This window comes from Tasmannia lanceolata, unplaced genomic scaffold (assembly GCF_043159265.1).
Source record: "Tasmannia lanceolata isolate RefF3 unplaced genomic scaffold, GAP_Taslan_0.1 ptg000037l, whole genome shotgun sequence".
Taxonomy (NCBI): Eukaryota; Viridiplantae; Streptophyta; class Magnoliopsida; order Canellales; family Winteraceae; genus Tasmannia; species Tasmannia lanceolata.
This window is the reverse complement of record NW_027518714.1, coordinates 16,183,174-16,207,938: the sequence shown is the minus strand read 5'-3', so window position 1 is coordinate 16,207,938 and position 24,765 is coordinate 16,183,174. Positions and strand designations below refer to the sequence as shown.

Sequence of the window (24,765 nt, the reverse complement as noted above, 5' to 3'; positions counted from 1 at the left end):
CTAATGATGTTACCCATAGGCCACAACCCAATTTATGTTAGAAGTTCAACAATTTATGTTAGAAATTCAATAGAGGGGGCCCTGTTTACCAAATACTGCCATAAAGCAAAGCCTGCTGCAATGTCCAACGTATTAATGCTACCTCTGCCTTGCTTTTTAGTGAATAATCAGTTGGATCATGCACTCCCTACCTACCCATTATTAAGTTCCACATTTCAAGTCAGATAGCAAAGCATAAGTTTGAGGGACAAGCACCTTTCAAATTAAATTGGACGGTCAGGACCCAAGCCACGTGGAAGGTGATAAGTATATGGTATAGGATCGTACACCAGCTTCATCAGATGATCCTACACCCTTAATCAAGGAGGATCCAATTATTGAGATGTTAGGGTTTGTTTTTTTTTAATTGTTTGGAGCCTTTGATCTTGTGGAGGAAATTGCCATTTAACACGGGGTGTGGGCCCACTAGTGGCCTACCAGGTGTATGGCCATTAAGACTGTTGAACTGGTGGGCTCCACATGGATGGGTTGTAGCCCAATAATCAGAAAAATGGATCCATTTAGATTTGATCACTTCTACAGTGTCTATAGAGCTAACTATTCACATTACCCATCTAATTAGAACAGGCAGGAATGGGCGGAAACAGGAGAATGAGAATCTCCTAAAGTAGCCATGAAACTACATATTTTGCTGATAAAAGGCAGAGAATGGTCCCAGAACACAGCCTTGAATAAATTTGAATTTCTCAAAAGATTTACAAAAAATATATGTGAGATTGGATAACTAGTACTCAAATTCATGTTTAATTCAGAATGCTTATATTTATTTTGAAATATTGGAGAAATTTTTTAACCTCTGAATTTTCTCAAGAACTTCTCAATTTATTCAATGAATTTTGCTATTGGCTATGGCCCAAACATTTCCACAAACGGCCCCAAACCGATGCACTACCACATATCTCTCGGTGCATCACAGTGTAACCTAGACCACCTCATACAAAAAAATAGAAAATCATGGAAGTATTTTGCAATAAAACCTGCAGAGCATTCAGAAAAAACAGTCCATAAAGATTTATTACCAGTAGTCCATGTTGCATGAGTGTCAGAATTTGATATGGAGGGGCATCCATAAATATCTTTTAATATTGTCCTCGTTTATTGTAAAACAACACCAAATTGTAGTTTAAATCCTTAAATTTCTTGTGTGGCACTTCTTTTTAGCATCTGTTCTTGTCTAAGAACAGCTAAAAAGGAGGACAAGAATAGATAAAACGACTGATGGGATCATGGCCTGGTTTTTTTCTTGAAAATTTTCAGCTCTTAACAGAACAGATCATCCAAAATTGTTTTGGTTTTACCTTTAAGCTCCTACAGAGCTACTGTACCTTTTTTTGATTGGGTATTCAGTGCAAAGCAGTGAATATGCCACCCTTCTTTACGGCCTGCAGAGGTACAAGATGAAAAATAGTTCTTATTTTTATTAAGAGGGGTGTCCCTGTGTAACTTATGGCTCAATTGTAAAAGTTAACTATCTGTATTAAGATTTTCAATAAAAGTAGCCACCACTAACCTTTGTTTTCTTTGAGAATCCGTGATGCTGAATTTATGATTTGCGGATGGAAAGATCGAGGTGCAAGTAAGTAATACAAGCGACGAAAAACAGGAAAAAAGCAGATATTAACATCAAAGGCTCTGCCAGCATGGAAATCGGACTGAATTTGTAGTAAACCTGGAAAAGCGGGCAAAAAGAGAAAATAAGATCACAATGAGTAAGGTTACAGGCAATGGATGCAAAGAACCTAAAAAAACTTGTACGCCCACACATTGATGAAGATATATCATGAGCAATACTCCAAGGAATGCAACAGTCCTGCTATTTCGGAGACTGCCCTAGCCCCACGTATGTATGCTTGGGTGTGACAGAGGAAGTTGAACTAGTGGGCCACCGTGAGTCCAATCTATTGTCACTTGTTCTAAGTGGTTGGATAATCTTAACTGTTTGATGGGGGAGTGAATCTTGGGTTCTTGCAGAAAAAGGTCTGTTCACCGATCTTTTGCAGGCCTTGGCCAAGGGCGAAGGCTTATCAGATCACAGTGGGACAGGTGATAATGGACTGGATTCATGGTGGCCCAGCAAATCATATGAAGAGAACACAATTATGCCAAGGGGAAATGTGTAAAAGCAATCAATTGAGTTCTCCCCTGATTGATGTGTTAACAATCATGCCTGGTAAAGTGGTAAAGATGTTTGAGAGTTTTAGGAAAACCACAGATCCTTTTATGTAGTGAATGTACATAACTTTATACAAATGGGTTCGGAGAGGGGTTATCTAACACCTGCAGCTACAGAACTAATCTGACATGCCGTGCACTGCATGGATGGGTCAGATTACTGATATGACCATGCATATCGTAGATATAGCATGTCAGGTTCTATCTAGTGCTACAAATAAAAGACAGTGTTACAAAATTACCTGGAAGGGAATGCTGTGTTCAGGCACCACATTTTCCTTTTTCAGAACCACCACCGTCCTCCCAACAACATCGAGATATGAGTAACTTGTCTGCAGCACCACCATATGAAATGCAGTTTTAGTGGTAACAATTGCAATTTAAAATAGAGTTTAAGAAAAATTTCAGTTCCACGAGTTTCAATAGAACAGCAATTGCATAACATGTCGACTCCTTTTTGTCATTTTCTTCCGGCAACAATGACATTTGTAAAGGTAAAATGTGTGTTAGTTCTCAGCCGTGGTGGTGCGTGGGTGGGGAGGGGTTACATTTCTAGTCAGTGTTAATTATAAAGAATGGCCAATCATGACCAAAAAATCTATGTAGATAACAAGCTAAAATTCTTATGGCATCAAAGAGTATTGACTTTCTGAAGCAATTTCAGTATCATATGAGAAGACTATGGAACTTGTGCATTGTCTAATAATGGTAATAAATAACCGGAAAAAAAAACAATGCAAGCATAGAAGTACAATTAAGAGAGTAAGAATAATTTCCTAATTAAGTAAAAAAGAAAGAAGGCATTTTTCAAGGAACTAATGGCAGAGTCTATTAGAATGAATTACCTCCAGATGTTGCTCCACTTGGAAAGGAACTTCTGCAGATGGCTCTTTTGAACCCTCCGGAAGAACCACCTGAAAAAATAAAAGTTTACATTTGCTCTCAAATTTTCACAAAGGATTAGTTTGTAAGAATGTATGCTTGTAGCATCTCAACAGAAAGTGGAACAGAGTGGGTAGTCTATTATAATTATATGACTCCAGCATGAAATAAAACATAGAATATATGACAATTAAATAACTGCACCATGGAATCAAAACATACTTTAATGGTCAGCTTATTGACCACGGTCTCAGCAAGAGGGCATCCAAAACTAAAGTTGAGGTAGCGCCTGCCGTCAGATGATTCAAAGAGGAAATCTTGCAATGGCAAACCATATCCAATGATGAAAGTGGCTTTCCAACCTCCAAATAGCGGATAACGGGGTTCTATTTCAAGTTCTGACTGCATAGAACCAGAAGTACCAAGTCAGAATAATTTGAACATACTGCAATTTTTCTCCAGTATGTAAGATGCTATTCCTCATTGATCTGTGTGAAAACTGCCAATATTTTCCAGAATGGGGTGGTACAGAAACCATTGAAATTAGGCATGACACCCATTTCAGGTTGTTGCATACATACATACATACATCACTAAAATGCCAAAATACAGATATAGCTCTGCATGTATAGCACCATTAATATTCATCAGGAATGATCAAGATGCACGCCATGCTTACTTTAGAAACTCTGGATGTGCATTTTTTATTTATTTCGAGCAGATGGATGAGAACTTTTATTAGAACAAGAAAAATACACAAAGTCCAAATGATGAAATAAGAAAAAGCATCGGTGTATTAGGCATATTATGCCAATAGTTAAGCTACAGTATAATTGGCCAAACGATCTGTCATTTCTCCATGGTGAATATGAGAATGAAGGAATTCTTTGTAATTATTTAACAAATCTCCATTTCTCTGGAAGACTGAAAACCTCCGAGGAGACTGTTGAGACTTTTTTAAGCCATTTAATCACCAAGGAAGAATCTGCTTGACTTGAAATTCCCCATAAACTTGACTCCTTTTCAAGCAGCTGCATTCCATTTTTTTTTATTTTTTTTGAAATAGACTTCCATATAAATAGAATAGCCTGAGCATCACCAGCTAGATTAGCATATTGGCCAAAACAACTGAGCCAGATGAACAGAAATCAGTCCACCAAAGTTAAACCACCACGACTCTCCTAAATCATCCGAAGGACCTGACAGCTTGCATCGAAATTCAGCATTAAACATCCTTAAGGAGGCTTGCTCCACTTATCCACCTCCCTCGAAACCTCCGATTAATCCTTCAAACTATAACCCAATCATGACTTAATAATTGAGAGAGAAATAATCCAGTTTTGAAACACCTTATAAAACCTCAATTAGAAGAGTTCAAAATACTTAAGGGGGCTTGCTCCACTTATCCAACTCCCTCCAAACCTCCGATTAATCCTTCAAACTATAACAAAATCATGACTTAATAATTGAGAGAGAAACAATCAAGTTTTGAAACACCTTATAAAACCTCAATTATAAGAGTAAATTACCCCCGCTCACACACACACAAACTAATCCACAAATATCGTTCTCGAGATTTTCTCGGCAAGGGAAAATCTAGGAATATATTATTTTTTTATTTTTTAGGGTTTATATCAAGAAAAAGGGATAAAAGTAAATAAAAATATATAATTTATGAAAATAGATAAAATAGAAAACATAGTAACAAATAGCGTGATCTTCTCACAATATTATCATGATACTTTTTATGGTAAATAATAAATTAAAAATATCGGTATATTTTGTAAAGAGGATTGCTAGGGTTAAGATGCCTACTTTACCACTTGAAATTATGCGGCAACTATTGTCCCGAGTCCCGACCACATGTGCATTTTGCATGAGTGGCACACCGTCTGAGCGCCAGGTAAGATGGAGTAGTTTCTTTTTCTCTGTTCGCATTAAATTCTCTTTTTTTTTTCTCTTTTCTTTGTTTTTCTTTACTTCTTTTACTTACCTTCTCTGTTATCCTATTATTAAGCAAAAGCAAACCAGCGTCCCATCAAAGAAGAGGAAGGAGATGAGGAGCAAGTAGAAGGGTTTTGCTTGGAAGTGAAGATGTGGAGTCATGGCCTCTTTAGAAAGGGCGAGGTGATGGGTTAAGGCCTCTTGCAGTTCAAGCCCTCTCGTGAGATTCTTCAAAAGACAGCAATTTTGAGGATCATTGGAGGTGAGTTTCCAGAGAAGAAGAGGTGGTTCCATGAATAAGGTCACAGAGGAGATCAACAAACGGGTTTTGATCCTGTGTGATAAAGGGTTGTGGATTGCATGTATTTGAACAGTGAGACCAGTACTAGAATGAGATGAAGAGGAGAGAGAGCAAAGTGGAAGTAGCAGAAGTAACAAATATTCAAGGTAATGGAGTAGTGATGAGACGGATGAACCTCCTCCCCTTCCACTTCTTCTCTCTCCTCTTCGTTTTCTTCATCTTCTCTCTCTTCTTATCATTCTTCTTGCAAGGGACGCTGGTTTTCTGCTGGTTAAGAATAGGAAAACAAAGAAATTAAATAAGTAAACGAACTCAGAGAAAAGTTACCTATTCCTTCTAATGAAAAAGTAGAAATTAATGCGGGCGGGCACGGGAAAGGAAACTACTTCATCTTTCCTGGTGCTCGGATGGTGTGCCGCACATGTGGTTGGGCCAATAGTTGCCCTCGTAATTTCAAGTGCCAAAGCAGGCGCTTGACCCAAGCAATCAACTTTTTAAAATTTCGGGATTATTTTTGAATGTTGTCGTTTTATCAAAATGCCACAATAAAATCGTGATATTTTAAAAAAAATTGTAGATATTTGAGACTATGCTGCCACCCCCACCCACGCCAGCCCACGCCCCCCCTTCCCCCTCCCCCCACGCCCTCCCGCGGGCGCCCCACATGCGTGCGCGCGCGCGCACACACACACACACACACACAAAAACACAGCACACAGAATTGCATCACTACCTGGTCTTCAGCTGGGAGACGTGTCCATGATGGAGCCAAGTAATCGAGGATGACCACCTCTCCACTTGACCAACCTTGACGTTTTTTAAATTTGAATTTATCACACGAAGAGAGGGAAAAAAACCCTTAAAATAAAGAACATGAGACGTGTGGAATTTCGGTGGAGACTGACACTGAAACCACCAAAAACCAAAACGGTAATTTATTTCAGCCGAAATTTCGGTTTTTCCGAAATTTGACCCAAAAAATCTGTTTTTTTTAAAATTAATTTAATATTTCACCGAAATTACTGAAATTTCAGCAATTTCGGCCGAAATTTAATATTGAACAAAATATTAGTTTCGATTTTTGTACCAGATTTTGACCAAAATTTCAAGGTCCGAAACCGGTACGGAAACCGAAATTTTAAACCTTGATCAAGAGTCATAGAAGTGCCCCCCATCGAAATCCCATGTCATCACCCCTATCCTCGGACAACTCCTCCATGTGAATTGTGAACTAATCACTTGTTACCTCCGGGCGACTGAAAGAACCGTGCCTGCCAAACCAAAGGTCAGCCAATGGGTGTAACTCCCGACAAACTGTGTCGTCGGCATAATGGAGTTCTCCACTCCCCCAAAAATCCCCTCACTAGAGAACAAAAACCAAAAATGGCTTTTGGTCGACCACCGCCTTCAAACTTGAGGCCCAAGGATAAAATCTATGTGGTCAAACAAAGATTCTGGCCACATCCACTCTATTGCCAAAATAACAGGATTCATCGAGGGATAAAAGTTCCCCAAATTGTTGCCCTATTGTGGTGAATCTGTCTACCTCCCAAGCATGAAGAGGAATCCCATGGATCTCAATCCAGAGCTAACAGAAAACTCAACCAACTTGTGGGGGTGAGAAGCCGCACGTAAAACCATACACACTCTCTTCTTAATTAAGAGTAAACCCTATTTCTTACTAAAAAAAGAGTATGTTTCCTATTTAAGCAATTATTTCTTACTAAAGAGTACTTTTCTTTTGATAATGTTGAAGAAGCATACTTAAAAAAGAGTATTAAAAACTTGAAAACTCATTTTAAGTTCCAAATGAAAATTATGTTGATCTTTTTCCAAAAATTTAACATTAAATATACATGAGTAAAACATGTGAAACTGTAAATTACTAAAACTTGTAATTCTAATTAGTGGCAAAGTCTAACCTGCTACAGTACCCTAAAAAAAATCATTTCTATACCCTAGAAGTATGCTCCCGCAGCCTCACTTTCTCTTTGTCTTTCTTGTCCTAATGGCTTAAATCTCTTTTATCTACTTTCATCCTGTTTTCGCGGCTCCGATCTTATATCCCTAGATCTGTGTGTCTTCATCATGCCAGCAAGGGTTTCTTTCATGCCCTATTTATCAATTGTCTCTCTTCGGAGCCGCAATCTCCATTATTGATTTCTCTGCTCCCCGCCCGGGCATCGTTTCTTCTCGTCAGTTGATTCTCTCTTTGATTATTTACTCATGGATAGCCCCGTTATTGAGGATCCCTCTCTCGGGCGGCCCCCCTATGCCTACTATTCCTACGGCTCGCCCATCCTCCTCTTAAAACCCTCTGTCTTCTTCGATGGATGGTTCTTTTCCTCCCATGACCACAGTCAGGCTTGATGGTTCCAATTACCTGAATTGGAAAGTGGTTGTGGAGAACTATCTCATTGCTAGGGGGAAGATTTTTATTCTTCGTCATGACCCCTCTCCTTCTAGTGATCCCACTATGATAAGTGGGGGCAGGATGATGCCCTTATCCGTACTCTCCTCTGGCAGAGTATGTCCCCTGAGATTTCCGGGACCATGATACACCTTCCCACTACTCGCCAGGTTTGGGATCATACTGCTACTACCTTCTCCGGGAAAGGCAACTTCTCCCGAATTTGTTCCACATATTCTCTGTGGTTAAACCTTCGCCGCGAAGAAACTCCTCTTTCGACTCTCCTCTCTCGACCTACTACAGTCAGTTTGTTTTCCATTGCCAGCAGTTAGATGTTCTTATGCCTCTTACCACTGATTTGACAACGGCCGTGCAGCAGCATGATCAAATACGTGTTGTTCAGTTTCTCGAGACTTTGGGTCCTGAGTACATGCATCTCCGTCAGCAGATATTTGGATCTGGCACGATGCCCTCTCTTCAGGAGGTTTACTTGCGTGCCCAACAATGTACTCTTGGTGACTCTGTGTCGGCTCCTTCGGTTGATACTACTGCCACTGTTGCCTATGGCGTAGGTGACCATGCTACTCGGGGTGGAGGCACCTTTGGTCGTGGCCGTGGCTGTGACTCTGGCCGTGGTGGTGGACGTGATCTTCCTGCAGGGCGTGGTGGCCGACCGCGTCCATATTGTTCGCATTGTCGTCGTGAGAGACACTATATGGAGACTTGCTATGTTTTGCACCTTGAGCTTCGTCCTTCCTCTGAGGCTCGTTTTGGCTGCTCTGCACACCTCGCTGCACCAGATTCTTCTGAGCCCACCTTTGCTTCCGTTCCGCCCAGTACTGGGCATCAGGCTGATGGTGTTTTTATGTCCCGTGCTGACTATGATGAGTTACAGCGTCTCAGGTTTACCAGTCATCCCCCGACTGCGACTTTTGCTCAGCCAGATAGCTCCCCTGCATCTCTTCTTACTAGCTCCAGCTCCGGGATCATTGATATTGGAGCCTCCAATCATATGACAGGTACTTCTTCCACACTTCATTCAATTTGTCCACTTCCTGATCAGTCCATCACACTGGCTGATGGGAGCTCCACTCCTATCTCTGGTGTTGGTGATATTTCTCCTCATGTTGGACTTATATTGTCCTCTGTTCTATGTGTACCTAAGTCACCCTTTAATTTACTCTCAGTTAATCAGCTTACTAAAAATCTCAACTGTTCTGTCTCATTTTATCCCTCTTACTGCTTGTTTCAGGATCTCTTGACTGGGAGGATGATTGGCTCTCAGGCCGTGAGATAGATGGGCTTTATCGTCTGGACTGTAGCCCTTCTCGTACCATTTTACACAGCTCCAACGACGCATATCAGTGGCACTGCCGTCTTGGACATCCCAACCTTGATCGTTTGCGACGGACATCTATAGTTTCTTCTTTCTGTTACCCCCTTTACGTGTGAGGCCTGTGAACTTGAGAAACACCATAGGGTATCCTTCCCGTCTAGGCCTGCTAGTCGGGCCTCGCCCCCTTTTGATTTAGTGCATTCCGATGTATGGGGTTCCGCGCGGACTACCTCTGTTTTTGGACATCGTTATTTTGTCATTTTTATTGATGATTATTCACGTATGTGTTGGCTTTATTTACTAAAAGATCGCTCAGAAGTATTATATGTTTTTCGTACTTTTCATTCAGAAATTACTAACCAATTTAATTGCACTCTCAAATGCCTTCGCACCGATAATGCCTGAGAATATTTCTCAAAGTACAATGGTTTTGAGGAATTTCTTTCCACTCGTAGTATACTACATCAATTTTCCTGTGCTCACACCTCTCAACAAAATGGTGTCGCTGAACGGAAAATGCGGTCATTATTGGATGAAACTCACAATCTTCTCTTCCAGATGCGAGTTCCCAAATCTTATTGGGGCGATGCAGTTCTCACTGCTAACTATCTGGCCAATCGGCTTCCATCCTCGGTTCTAGGCGGCTCATCCCCTTTCTCAATTTTATGTCCTCATCATGAGCCATTTCCTCTTCCTCCTCAAGTATTCGGGTGTGTTTGCTTTGTCGACAATCTTGGACCTGGTTTGGATAAATTTGATCCTAAATCTGAACAATGCATTTTCCTCGGCTACTCACGCACCCAGAAAGGTTATCGTTGTTATAGCCATCGGTTGTGTCGATCCTATGTCTCGACGGATGTTTCATTCTTCGAGACTGAGCCCTTCTTTGTGAGCTCTCCGGATACAACCCCTCTCTCTCACTCTTCAGATCTTCCTCTACTGATTCTCGTTCTTCCTGACCCGGTCGTCTGTCCATCTCCATCGTCTCTCTTACCTTCTCCTTCTGTGGTTCCTGTTCTAGATACCTCTCCTCTCTTACAGGTACCTTCTCGACCCCCGGCTCCATTAATTAAGAAGACTTATCAGCACCGCCATACCTCTGCAGCTCATCCATCTCCGGCAGCGCCATCGCCAGCCCATCAGGAGCTCTCTCCTTCCACATCTGAGGTATCTATCGACTCTCCTATTGCCTCCCGCACTCAGTCTCATAGTATTGCTCATCCTATTTCGTCTTTTGTTTCATATGATGCTCTTATGCCTGCTTTACGCAGTTTTGTGTCCTCTCTATCTTCTGTTTCTTTGCCAGAGTCCTTGGTTGCAGCACTTGATCACCCGGGGTGGCGCCATGGTTTTAAATTTCGGCCGAAACGTTTCGTTTCGGCCGAAATATTTCGTTTCAGCCGAAATATTTCGTTTCGGTGGAAACCGAAACGAAATTCACTGTGAGTCGGAAAAGTACCAAACTTCGCCGAAACGTTTCGGAAATTTCGGCAGAAACGTTTCGTTTCGGTTTCGAAAATTTCGGTGAAGTTTCGAAAATTTCGGTGAAACGTTTCGGAAATTTCCGTGAAATTTTTACAAGATTTTGTCCGAAATTTCGTACCGAAACCGAAACCGAGATTTAAAACCTTGGGTGGCGCGCTGCTATGGACCATGAGATGGATGCCCTTCAGGCAAATCAGACTTGGGATTTAGTTCCACTGCCTCCTGGTGCACGTCCCGTTGGGTGTCGTTGGGTTTATATTGTGAAATATTTGCCTGATGGCTCTATTGAGCGCCTTAAGGAGCACTTGGTTGCCAAAGGTTACACTCGGACGTTTGGGGTGGACTATGACGAGACATTTTCTCTTGTGGTGAAGATTCCTTCAGTGCGTGTTCTACTTTCTCTTGCTGTTAATCAGAGTTGGCATCAACATCAGTTGGATGTCAAAATACTTTTCTTCATGGTGAGCTCAGAGAGGAAGTTTACATGAAGCAACCTCCTAGGTATGTTGCTTAGCGGGAGATGTCATCCTCTGTGTGTCGATTAAAGAAAGTCATTTACGGTCTTAAGCAGTCTCTTAGAGCATAGTTTGGAAGGTTCAGTGATGCCATTATGTGCTTTGGTATGAAGTAGTGTGCAGTTGATCACTTTGTTTTCAGCTGTCAGTCTACAGTTGGGTGTGTACTTTTGATAGTCTATGTCATCATCACTGGCAGTGATACAGCTGGGATCCAGAAATTGAAGACATTCTTGCAAAATGAGTTCTCTACCAAGGATTTGGATCGTCTTAGATACTTCTTGGGTATTGAAGTTGCATATTCGACAAAGGGGATTTCTCTCTCACGGAGGAAATATGTCTTAGACCAGCTTGAGGAGACAGGTTGTCTTAGAGTGAAACCTGCCTCAGTTCCCATGGACGCAAATGTGAAGTTACTACCTGAAGAGGGAGACTTGTTAGATGACCTAGACAGATACAGGAGGCTGGTTGGTAAACTTATCTACCTTACAGTCACACGCCCAGATATCTCCTTTGTTGTTTGTGCTGTCAACCAACATATGAGTTCACCTCGTACTTCACACTGGGCAGCAGTTCTTCAGATTCTTCGGTATTTAAAAAGAGCTCCAAGTAGAGGGTTGTTATTCAAGAAACATGGATATCAGAAGATAGAACGGTACACAGATGCAGATTGGGCAGGATCTCCAACCGATAGGAGATCTACCACAGGATACTGTACATTTGTGGGAGGTAATCTTGTGTCATGGCGGAGTAAGAAACATGATGTTATCTCCAAATCTAGTGCAGAGGCGGAGTATAGAGCTATGGCACACACAAGTGGAGAGCTCATTTGGTTACGTTCTCTCTTATCAAAGATCGATTTCTCCCCATCATCTCCTTCTCAGTTATATTGCGACAAGATAACGATTCACATTGCCACAAATCCAGTCTTTCATGAGAGAACTAAACATATCGAGGTTGATTGCCACTTCATTCGGCACCGGATTCAATAAGGAGAAATATGCACAATGTTCACTAGATCGGTGGACCAATTAGTGGATATGTTTACCAAGCCATTGAACAAAGCTAAATTGAGTGATAATTGTAGCAAGCTAGGAATGTTTGACATATACATTCCAGCTTGAGGGGGAGTGTTAGTGTATGTATACGCCTATGGGCATATCCGTCTTTTGTACATTTCTCATTATATATAAATACATAAGTGAGGGGGAGACTCCTTAACTCACAATTTCTTTCTCTCATTCTCTTCCTCAACAAGGCTTATTACATGCTTCATGTTGACTTCCAATGAAGTTTCACACACATTTTCTTTTTAGTTTCTTTAGAGCATTTCACTTCTCGCATTCTCTTTTCTAAACCCCTCACTTCCCACTTTCGCTTATCGCATCGCTTCTCGCACTCGCTTCCCACAATTTTACGTCCACTCCAGGATTGTCACTACGCATTACAATCAAAATTATAATTTAACACTAATCAGCGTCATAAATGCATGGGCATAGTGCCAGTCTATGCTTCTATGATCACATCTTATCAAAAAGAACAAAAGTAACAAAAAACAAGAAAAAAATAGCACAAAATTGATATAATATTATAAACTATATTACTAGAAATTGGACATATGTGCATATATCTAGCCCAAAATAATACCAAAAACATGGGTATATATATATATATATATATATATATATATATATATATATATATAGAAAACAATTTGAAAAAAATAATTAAACATTATTGAAATAAGACAAAATAAGATGGAAAATGGTAGACCAGGTACACATGTGTAAAGATCGTCGAAAATATTGCCAAAAACATTGGTACAACAAACCAAATCATTTAGGGAAAAACAAAAATTATTTAAATAAGCAAAAAGTCTGAACAGTCAAGAAACAAAAAGGGAAAAAATAGATCTGGCATAAACATAAGTTGGCCTAGCCCTAAATATAAGGAGCATTTGTATACAATCATGTACCTAACATATTATAGAGCAAATCATCTTTAAAAAAATAATATAAATAAATATCATAAAAATAAAATAATTTATGTGTGATAGATAGTGCACGTGCATAGATCTAGCCCTAAATATTACTAAAAGCATTGATGTACATGTATCTAGCAGGTAACAAATGATTTAAAACAAAAACTGGAAAAACGGGAACAATAGAGAAAAAATGATAGAGACCTAGCACACGTACATGTGATATAGCCTAAATATTACGAAAACGTTTATCTACATGAACCAAGGAAGTAACAAACCAAATCATTTGAAAATAACAAAAATAAATAAAAATATATACATTAAAACGGGGAAAAGGAAAGGAAAAGATCGATCTAGCACATCACTAAAAAAGACAGATCTAGCACATATGTGCATACCTTGAAACACCCCAAGAAACATAGATCTACAGGCATTTAGACATTTAGACACAAATAATGATTGTAAAAAATCAAATACAAATGAAGTACATAAATCAAAATGAGAAAATTCTCAAATTTGGATTTTGATGCTTCGATCAATCAGCACTCCACTCCGTGTTTAGTGCTGTTAAACCGAAAAGGAGTCCCCATAAATAGTTGAAGAGGGCCTAAGAAGAGCTAAAATGTCGAAAAGGATGCAACAAGTTGGAAACCCCATTTCCACCACTTTTTTTCTTGGGCACATCTCATCATGTATCAAGCGATACACTATAACACCGACCCCTCTTTTTCTTGGGCACATCTCATCTCATGTATCAAGCGATATACTATAACACCGAAATGAGGTCTTCCAAGGTTTCAAGCTTCTAATAATGTTATGTATTACGTCTCTCATCTTCAGATGTCTATCATACGATATATTGTGTGCCATACTTTAGTCCTTGCTCCAAATTAAACATGATATCAGCCATTAAGATCACTAAAGGACTTGTGAACAATGATTTAAGAGCTTGGACACCATTGCAACTTGACGACAGGCCAAGTTAAGTCAAGTAGGAGAATCCACTGGAAAGTTGTTGGGTCTACTTCGAGTAGCAGACAAGTTTTTGGGTCTACTTCGAGTAGCAGACAAGTTGCAACCGCATAAGCCGAGTCATTGCAAGGTTCGAATTAAACCGACATAACATTTGCATGGGTAGACCTGAGTGGACTTGTGTAAGTTCTTAACCAAGACCTTAGAGTTTTAAAACATTACTGCCATTAAAATCCAGTCACAAAAAGGAATACAGAATCCAAGCAACAAAAGGGAATCTCTTCAAAGAACATAGAGTGATCCATAAGGGAGTAAGAGTATCTCTCCTTTCAAATGCATTCCTATGCCCCACAAACCATTTTGCAAGAGCTGCATCAATACAGATTTTGAAATGATCGCGAACTAGATGATTTTTTCTTCAATAAAATAGAATGGAAGAGCAGATATTTTCTTAATTCTCAACATAAGAGCATATTTCAGAGAGAGAGAGAGAGAGAGAGAGAGAGAGAGAGAGAGAGAGAAAGAGAGAGAGTAGGCACCTTCGCATTTTCCAATCTCTTGTCCTACCTTTGCACATGGAAACAGACATTCACAAAAAAATGGGAGGAAAATAATTCCTTACAATGTGTTGCTTTACACATGCAAAAGTGGGGTGCAAATATAAAAATTTAAAGGTGCAGATTCTATCTATTTCATTTCCAACTAATAACTATACAAGAACAATCCCTTTGCCAATCATTACAGCTCTAGCAAGCATGACAGTTAAAACTTTCTGTTTTTGTTCGTCTGACAGAAGCAGTGCAGGAACAGCAAGAATGGCACAACCTTCTTCTTTTTTTTGTACTTAAGAATTTTTTTTCTACAATTCGGGTCGGGTTGAGAAAAACTTCCAGCGGGTTGGGTTGACCCTCTTCAAGTTGAGACTCAGGTCGGGTCAGGTTCGGGTTGGCCAAATGGTCCCTTGACTCCCTCTGGTTGCACCTCTAATTACAATGTCTTGCTTTACACATGCAAAAGTGGGGTGCAAAGATAAAAAATTTAAAGGTGCAAACTCTATCTATTTCATATCCAACTTATAATTATAGAAGAACAATCCCTTTACCAATCATCACAGCACTAGAAAGAAATGACAGTAATAACTTTTTACAGTCGAAATGATTTTTTCCTAAACTGACTGGCGAGGTTTGAAATCAGAACCAAAGTAGAAATGGGAGTGACGGCAGTAGCAAACACCAAAGCATAGGAACATGAATTATTTTGTACATTATAGTAAATCACATCAGAAAAAAAATCATATTGCAAGATTTGACTCCAGGTTTGAATATGCTAATACAATACAAAACTAGCATCAAGTGACAAATTTAATCAATGCAAATATAGCGATTCCTATTTTAACTTCCAGGGTGAATAAATGTTGGACCTTACGCAAAATGTGCTACAAATAAACGAAGTTTACAAATAGACTAAATTCTAAGAACATGAATTTATGGGGAAAAAATGCAAATTGGGATTAGTTTAAGACAAATCTAAATGGCCAAAGCATTCCTTATTTCGGAAGAATGCCCACGCAAGCTAGAGGTTTGATGAACAGCTGGAAGATATTTATAATTTTATATGTTAAGTTCCACAAGCTTTTGCAAAAATGCCCCCTTTGTTTATAATATGCATCACGTGTGCAATTAAAAAGTGATAAATAAACAAACTGGCATCATGGGAACTACTGTGTATTTTAGAGTAAGATAAGTTGTTCATTTAGCATAGATAAGGCATCAATTGGAATATTGCAGTAGCCTAAAGTACATCAGCAGTTAAGAAAATGGTAAAAATTTACTTTTTCAATCTGAAATTATAGCTACTTGTCTAGAATTAATAGCATGCGATAATAACTCTGAAACTCCTTACGAAGGAAAGCGAAGGATGGCATCCATACCTTCCGAGTATCACTGCGTAAGTGGGAAGTGGAGATGTTTCCAATTTCATCTCGGTAGTAGACGGAATGAACTCGAGGGGGCAATCTTGCTAGAAGATGCTTAAATGAAGAAACACCACTAATAGATGGTCTTGATTGATATTCAACCCTGACAAAATAAGGTTTTAGACAACGATATATGTGATGCGTATGATGATAAAATCAAAATAAATTATATTGACATGCACCTCAAATGTAATTCTTTTGATAATAATCATAATAATTTGGAGTTAACATGCACTTCAAATGTAATTCTTTTGATAATAATCAAAATAAATTGGATTTAATTAAAACATAATAATTTAGTGGCTTAGTTATTTTGGTAATCAATTGGCTGTTCAAAGTTCAAATTGCAAATCTTATGATGATTATGTTAATGGTGTTTTTAGTGTACTAGAGATTATACTAAAGGACATGGGTATTTTAGCCTTTTATGTAACTCTCTCTTAAGTTAATTAAAGAAGGGACCCCACTCAACTGGGATTGACTTCTGTTCCCACGAAACCAAACAGCATGAAGATACGCTGATATCAATATCATACTGCTGATGTCATCGGTTGCATGGTGCAATGCTCATCAGATTAGAAGGAAATGCTAGTACTTGAATAAATCCTGTCTTAGAGGTACTTGTTGTGAATTCTAATCAATTTCTTGATTTATCTTTCAGAGGAGTTTATGAATATCTCCAGATTTCAGAACTCTGAAATTCGAGGATCCAGATCTAAAGTGTTTCAATCCACCCTCTCTTTGGAAAAGTCAGTTGGTGTCATTTGTATGGGGCGTTACATCATTTTTATAATAAATCAAATCGAAGTGACCCTATAATGTTTGTAGATGGTTGGATTGTGCTGGATTCACATCTTTGAGGCCATTTTTATCATTTCTTTTTTTAAATGGCAACCATTTTTTATCATGTCATGACTCTATTTTTTCTGTTTTGATGAAAATTTGTTGGATAAAAGGTTGAAAATTCTGGAAAGTGAATCCCTTTTATGATTTGAGGTTGGATCAACTATGCAGACACCGGAATATGTAGCTGATGATTTGACCAGCAGAAGAGTTTCTTAGTCAAGCCGTATGGTTTGGGAGACTCCTTCAGACAGATTTAGTTTCTCTTTCAGAAAGTTTCTTCATTTTGATAAAATAACTAACTCGCCAAACTGAGAATTGTCCAAAAAAATAAAAAATAAAAAATACCAGGATACATTATCATCCTTGATCTTTGTTGAAATAATGAAGGTATGTTTCATATGATAATTTGGAGACAATAAACACCATCATCCTTGATCTCTCTTGGAATAATGAAGGGCATTTCCTTTTTGAAAAAATAATGAAATCATTACCTAATTGAAAATTTAAATGGCACAATTCTAGAACAAAACAATAAAAAATGCCTCATCCTTGATCTTTCAGGAAATAACAAAGGTATGTTTCATAGGTTGACTTGGTGTCATTCTAAATAAACCAGATTGATAGCATGCACTTTTTAAAGAACCCCGGGTACTCTGTTTCCAAGGAGTCATGGGCATTAGCCGTTTCCAAGGAGTCATGAGCATTAGAAAACTTTTTTTTTGTCAACTTTACACGTCTTAACATCCATAAAGAATCAAAGGCTTACACTAATTTAAGACAAATAAGATGACACAAAAATGAAACCATTAATCCTACCTCGAAAAGATGCCTTTGTGTTTGGCACCTGCATGAATCAATTCGTAATGCTCTGTAATCTGAAGGCTGCCCCAGTGAGATATCTCAACTTCACGTACAAGTTCCTCAACAACCGCAAATGGATGGTTATTCTCAAAATGCACAATTATGGGAGAGAAAGAATAAGGAGGATGGTCACCATAAGGTCCATACTTTAATTCTGTACCCACATGGTTAGTAGGATCCACTCTTGTAAAAGATTCCACCTTGCTAGATGACATTTTAATGAATGTCCCTTGTTCTCTAATAGGATAAGGTGACAATAACAATGCACTATCACGGTAATAGACAAACTGAGACTCTGATTGGCTGATCTCAGCTGGGAAAGGTTCTTGCGAATGAGTTAATATCAGAAGCACTTCAAGTGTCATAGTTTCACCAGTGTTTAACGGTTTGAGCAAAGATATAGATAACAACTTAGCACCATTTGGTGTATTAGGTAACTCGGTGGGGTTTATAGGTAGGGCCACAACTGTTTTCTTTTTCCTTTTTCCTTCAATAGAAGCCGCTTTTGTCAGTGCTAAATGCTCAGCTTGGTCTGGTGGAAAAGCAAGAAGAATTTCTGAAGCAGGAGATGACCCAATATTTTCGACCTGAAAGAGATTCATAAATCAATCGGTAGGAACTGAAAAGTGTGAAAATCATTACTTGATGATAGTAGAAAATGGTGTATAGCAACATCTACCAGTTTTAGTAACATAAAGAATACCAGAACCTCCCAATCTTTTACCAAAATTACTGAAGCTACCTTGAATATATTGGTACAGCCATACTTCCAAACAATGCTTCAAAAAGCAGATGCAGGTCAAAATGCGGTTGAAGAAAATCCTAGTTGACTCAATACGACTTAGTCGAGTACTTGGTTGGCGTGGCTGAGTACTCGGTTGGCACGGTCATAACTCGGGAGAGTCAAAGGAGTTTTTATTGACTTTGTCTATTTCAAAATGCGGATGTGGGTCAAAACGCAGCCGAAGAAAATCCTAATCGACTCGGTATGACACGGTCGAGTACTCGGTTGACGTGGTCGTAAATCAGGAGAGTCAAAAAGGAGTTTTAATGACTATTTAGAGTAAAACATGGAACGCTGCGGCAAAACGCAGAATGCAATAAAAAGGAGTTGACTCAAGGGAGTCCGTGATGATGCAAGGGAGTTCTAAAACTATGGACTGCAGGGCAAAACACTTAATATGGCGGCAAAACGCTGAACTCGGTCAAGGGAAAAGGGAGTCGACTCGGGGGAGTGAGCGATGACATGGAGGAGCTTTAAAACTGTGCTTCCAAACAAGTATCCAAGAAGCCCGTGCCCTTAATCTTTCCACAAGATCACTTTGTCTAGAATTGTTTGATACCATTTTTATCATTTGAAGAGTCTAAAATCGTTTGATACCATTATAATCATTTGAAGACCTTTTTAACCAAATCAAAAAATTCGTGGAGGTGCCCATAATTTACTTTATATTATATAGAAGTCAAGTAATGATGTCATGTAAAAAGTGCCGCTGAGAAAAATACCTTCAAAGTCAAGAAGACCCTTACAATGGGCGATGTCAGATCAATCTGCATCATTAACCAATGCACGAACAGTGAGACTAAAAATAACTGGATAAGGAGTAATACATCAATAATGCCAATTGTCAAATACTGACTTAAAATTTCTGAATTACAAAACTAAACACTTATATATGTCAGCAGATAGTGATCTGAATACTATTGTATCTCCAACAGTATAGTTATTGCACAGCACTTGTAATATATTGCCTAAGTCAGTCCATGTTCTACTTACTGTTTGCAAGTTTGAAGTGTTAGTTCATCATGTACAGTCCTCTCCATGGACCTTTCTTTTCTGAATTATTGGCAAAATGGGACTTTTAAAAGAATAACATCAAAATTTTACAATCACAAATCTTCAAAATTCAAGAAAAAAACCCAAAGGAAGTAATATTTTTATGTCAGAAAGAATGGCAGAGCACATGCCAAATCAACTTAAACTATAAAAACGGCAGTCATCTAAGTTCTAATCATTCTGGTTGCCTCTACATCAACCCTAAAAATTCGAATCCAAACCACTGCATTGACTTGAAGATATTCTCTTCGAAAACAAGCAATCGATAACCAAATAATTGTCAAATATCATGAAGATAAACCTAATTATAGATTTTCCGACCGAATAAAATCGAAAAATCACAATCAAAACCGACGAAAAACAACAAACTGTTCAAACGAAAGGACCGTCTTTTAACCCCTCAAACCCTAAAATAAGCACGTCAAATAAAATAATATAATCAATCGAGTTCCCTGCGAAGAAAAAAAAAAACCTAAAAATTGTAGAGAGGAATAACAGAAAAACCGAATAAAAAATCAGAAATCCCTAAAATCATGATAGATAAGAAATGAACTAATTTTCTTCCACTCTGACCAAACATTGAGATCATGTAGTCTTCAAATATCACCATGTGAAACCCTAATCAGTTCTAAATAAATCGAGCAAATCAACTAAGAAACTGAGCAGAACAAGAGAAATTCGATCGGTTAAAAAACTTACACGACGTTCTGCACTGAGGATTTGAATCTGCTGCGAAGGAGGTGGAGAAGAAGAATAAGAAATTTTGAGAAAGGAAAAGAGTAGAAGAATTAGGGCAGCTCGAACTGTGAGCAGAGCATCCATTGTTTTCTCCTTCACTTCTACATTGAGTCGTCTTAGAAGTCTATATATATATAAAAGAGGGTGTGCCCGTATAATACGCCAATGCGTAATGCGCACCCCCTCCTCTTCTTTTTGTTTCTAATGCTCTGTTCTCTTACGAAACCAGCCTTATTTTCCAGGGAAACAAAAAAATAACGTGTTCTTTTGACTTTCCTCGGAAACATTTTTTCAAACGTGGAAAATAAAATTTATTACGTGGAAAATGGGTTTCCTCGACTTTTCTTCACCTGAGTTTCCGATATAAACTATCGGAAACCCTAGCTTTCCCTTACCTTTCCGCGAGAGAAGAAGAAGAAGCTGATTGTCGCCTCCATCGTCTCTCCACATCCTCCATTTCAGCCATTCCCAAACCAGGTATTCTCTCTCTCTCTCTCTCTCTCTCTCTCTCTCTCTCTCTCTCTCTCTCTCTCTCTCCACAGCCTTCGTGATGTCGTGAAATCTTGATTTTTTTCTTGATTTTATGGGGTTTCTTACTCGTTTCTTATTTAATCTAAGGAAGTTTCTTCATTCAAGTTGCTCTCTATTGTTTGATTTGCTGAGGGTTTGTTCGAGATAAGAGATTTAAAGATAATCTGGAGCTCGATGAGGTTCTCCACATTTTCGAGGACTGGTATTACAGAGAGAAAGAGGCATCTATTTACTAGATTCAATATGCTGTAATTTTAGGGTTTTTGTTTTATCCCTTATTTTTTGCACTTGTAAAGCTCTTGATACTTACCAACTTTTTTGGCTTGCATAGGAGGACTAATTTTTTAGATCTTTTTCTTTTAGTTAAGATGCTAAAAAGGTTATTCTCTTTTCGATTTTCTGTTTCTATCTGTAGGGTTTTCTATCTTCTATGAATGTTTGTAAGGTTTTCAAAGATGAAATGATCATTTTTTTCCTCTTTTTTTTATTGCTACATCCATGTTCTTGATGTTGATTTTACTGTTTAATTTTTCTGATTATTATTCGTCTCTTATTTTCTTTATAATAATCGATTTTTTTTCCCATTTTGAATTGTTGTTAGATCTGAGATGAGTTTGGGTATTTAAGAAGCTGAGCTTACCTGCTTTTGCTACACAAGAAAATCTAGTTTCTGCTCCTATTTTGTAGATCTATACCCAAGGTAATGCTGATCCTAAATTCTCATCGTCTTCTTTTCTTTTTCTTTTTTTTGTAATGTGAATTGTTCATGTTGGTTTCTGTTGATTTTGATTTTTTGTACTCTCTTGATCTAAGTCGATTTTAATTGGGTTTTGATTGGGTTTTGACTGTTTACGCTTTAATTGTTATTGTTAACTCATGATTTGTTTTTGAGTACTATCCACTTGTTGTTAGATGGACGATAGGAGACTTAGAACCGAGGATGGTCGCCCCACAAAGAGGGCAAAGTTTATTGTGAGTGCTGTTGCGACAATAGTGAGCGCAGCAACCACTGCACTCGTATTCTTCCAACAGTATTACGACGAATACCTACGAAGAGCTCCATACGAAAACAACTACTTCACAGATCGGGAATTTATTACGCGTGCCGTGACGTCAGACGAACATTGCAAGCACTTACTTAGGATGAACGTCAGGTGCTTCGGACGATTTGTTCGACTGCTTAGAAGCACCGGCAAACTTAAAGATACAATACATCGTAACATTGACGAGCAGGTTGCAATGTTCTTACATATTGTATCTCACAATCAACGGAACCGGTCAATTAGAGCCTTCACACAACGATCAGGTTCCACGGTTTCTCGTTATTTCAACAAGGTCTTGAAAACTATTCTAAGCTTGAAATCCCAGTTTATAAAACCTCCGACGAGTGAGATACCAGAAGTCATTCGCACTAATCCAAGATTCTGGCCTTATTTCAAGGTAACCTCAAATACTAAGATTCTGGCCTTATTTCAAGAGACCGACTGATATATTTTAACCTTTCTATCCTAGGATTGCATTGGTGCAATAGACGGAACTCATATTCCTGCTAAAGTGAGAGCCGAATATAAGCGTCGGTTTATTAATCGAAAAGGTTATCCTTCTCAAAATGTGTTGGCAGTTTGTGACTTCGATTTAAAGTTCAATTACATTTTGGCTGGGTGGGAAGGATCGGCATCCGACTCAAGGATATTAGGAAATGCAACATCACGACCTAATGGGCTTCCTTGCCTTCCAGGTATCCTTTACCTTTCCTTCTACTTTTTATGTTGGTTATGAATAGACAATGGCGATAATGAGACAATACTTTCTTCGTTGTAGGGAAGTTTTATCTCGGCGATGGTGGCTATCCTTTACTTCGTAGTTTTATAACACCGCACCGAGGCATAGCGTATCATTTAAATGAAATCAGGGGTCGAAGACCACGAACGCCAGAGGAACTCTTTAATCACAGACATTCATCGCTCCGGAATGTAGTGGAACGTGCATTCAGCGTCCTCAAGAAGCGCTTTAGAATTTTAAAAGAGGAACCGATGTACCCATACGAAAAACAGATTGATATTGTTCTAGCTTGTTGTTGTGTCCACAATTTCATTCGGAGGGAGATGGTGGATGATGATCTTCTTGATGACGTAGATCTAGAGTTACGAGCAGTGGTCCCGCCTGAGGAAGAAGAGCATGTCCCATATGTTCCACTTAGTAGGGCCGATGATGCACGAGAGGGGACTAGGATTAGAAATGAATTGACCACGAATATGTGGAATGACTTTCAACGTTGATTTATGTATCGTCTTTTTCTTTTTTTTTATGGCTTGTTTGTAGCTTGTTTTTAAAAAACAATAAACTCGTATTCTATGGTCTCATGAGTTTTATGTATGGTCTCATGAGTTTCTCGTTATTGTATGGTCATGAGTTTTATGTATGGTCTTATGAGTTTCTCGTTATTGTATGGTCTCATGAGTTTTATGTATGGTCTCAAGAGTTTCTCGTTATTGTATGGTCTCATGAGTTTCTCGTTATTGTTTCAATTCATATAGGATGGCTGCAAGTCGCGTGGGTAGGAACCATTACTGGAATACTGAGATGGATAAGGTGTTGGTGGATGCGTTATTGGAACAAGTATCGGAAGGGCACAAGATACCCAATGGCTTTAAAGATGTCGCATACACGGCGGCAAGCAGAGCAATGAATAATCGATATGGGAAAGATATGACGAAAGAGCATATCAAAAATCGAGTCAAGACCCTAAAAAAGAAATTCGTTGCCATCAACACTATAATAAACACAAGCGGATTTGGCTGGGATGACGTCAATAAGAAGATCGAAGTGACGGAAGATGTCTACAATGCTTGGGTCGCTGTTAGTAGAAAGTGACATCTTTGTTTCATTTGTTAATTACTCTGGCTCGTAATATTTATAACTATTTTTCCAAATTTCCTGTAGGTTCACCTTGAACATAAGAAATATTTTTCAGAGAAACATGTTTTGATAGATGATTTTCGTCACATTTTTGGCGAAGACTATGCCACGGGTGGCTGGAGTAGGGATGGCGTTGCCCCTAGTCAGGAGGTGCAGAGTTTAGCTCCGCATATAGATGACTTGGGGATTGACGATACCCCTGAGACTGAAACAATTCCAGAGTCTCCTATGGTAGGTGAGAGCAGTAGGGGACCTGGGCCTAGAACTTCATCTCCGGTTAGAGATTTTGCAAAAAGCGATGAAGGTCAGAGGGGGACGAAGCGTAGTGCAGCCAAATATATGAATTTGATGGAAGGGTTTACTTCAACTTTGGAGAAGGTTGCAGATGCAATCAAGGATCTATCGAAGGAACCTTTTGACAATGACGAGCTTCATGATGGCGTGTTTGGGTTAGAAGGATTCGAGAAGGATATCTTGGAGAGGGCTTATGAGTACCTCAACCGTAACCCTACGGAGGTTCGTGCTTTTATGAAGTACACAGTAGAAAGGAGGGAGCGCTACATATGGAGGAAGATGGAAAACCTTGAATTCTGAGTGATTGTGGATGTGGATATGGATGTGGACGTACATAAACATGTGGTTGTTGGATGGTTCTGGATGTGGACTTCATTTGGACATGATCTTTTTTTTGGTTGGCTTGTCTGTTTTTTTTTTGTGAACATGTTTATGTACTATTTTTGTTAGTTGACTTGGACTTATAGATGTAAGGACTTGGCTTGGTCTTTTTGTTATGCGATATTACGGTCTGCTTCTTCTTGGCAACTCTATATTTGTGACAATTTTTTGTCAAGTCTATGTTGGTTGCCTGATTTATATCTTGGCAGCTCTATATTTGTGATAATTTGATTGGCATTGTTATTGTTCAACTTCTGTTTGTCATGGTTTTCTTATTTTGATTGACTTCAGAGGGTTAGACCCACTTATTTTAGACTAGATTCTA

The 24,765-nt window shown here is 38.9% G+C and overlaps 2 protein-coding genes across 2 annotated transcripts; one reads left to right on the top strand and one right to left on the bottom strand.

Annotated features, from left to right (window-relative positions):
* Nucleotides 1-1,047: 1,047 nt before the first annotated feature.
* LOC143862256 (Ribophorin I) lies at nucleotides 1,048-20,439 on the bottom strand. Its single transcript, XM_077373264.1, has 9 exons — nucleotides 20,277-20,439; nucleotides 19,247-19,291; nucleotides 17,696-18,327; nucleotides 15,989-16,136; nucleotides 3,337-3,516; nucleotides 3,078-3,146; nucleotides 2,475-2,564; nucleotides 1,571-1,729; nucleotides 1,048-1,442 (listed from the first exon to the last, which is right to left on the bottom strand). The coding sequence occupies exons 1-8, from the start codon at nucleotides 20,397-20,399 to the stop codon at nucleotides 1,604-1,606; spliced, it is 1,413 nt and encodes a 470-aa protein (XP_077229379.1). The 5' UTR covers nucleotides 20,400-20,439; the 3' UTR covers nucleotides 1,048-1,442; nucleotides 1,571-1,603.
* A 2,945-nt stretch (nucleotides 20,440-23,384) lies between these two features.
* On the top strand, nucleotides 23,385-24,359 carry LOC143861270 (uncharacterized). The gene is made up of 2 exons (XM_077372212.1): nucleotides 23,385-23,705; nucleotides 23,790-24,359. Exons 1-2 carry the CDS (start codon nucleotides 23,385-23,387, stop codon nucleotides 24,357-24,359), a joined length of 891 nt encoding a protein of 296 aa, XP_077228327.1.
* Nucleotides 24,360-24,765: the final 406 nt, after the last annotated feature.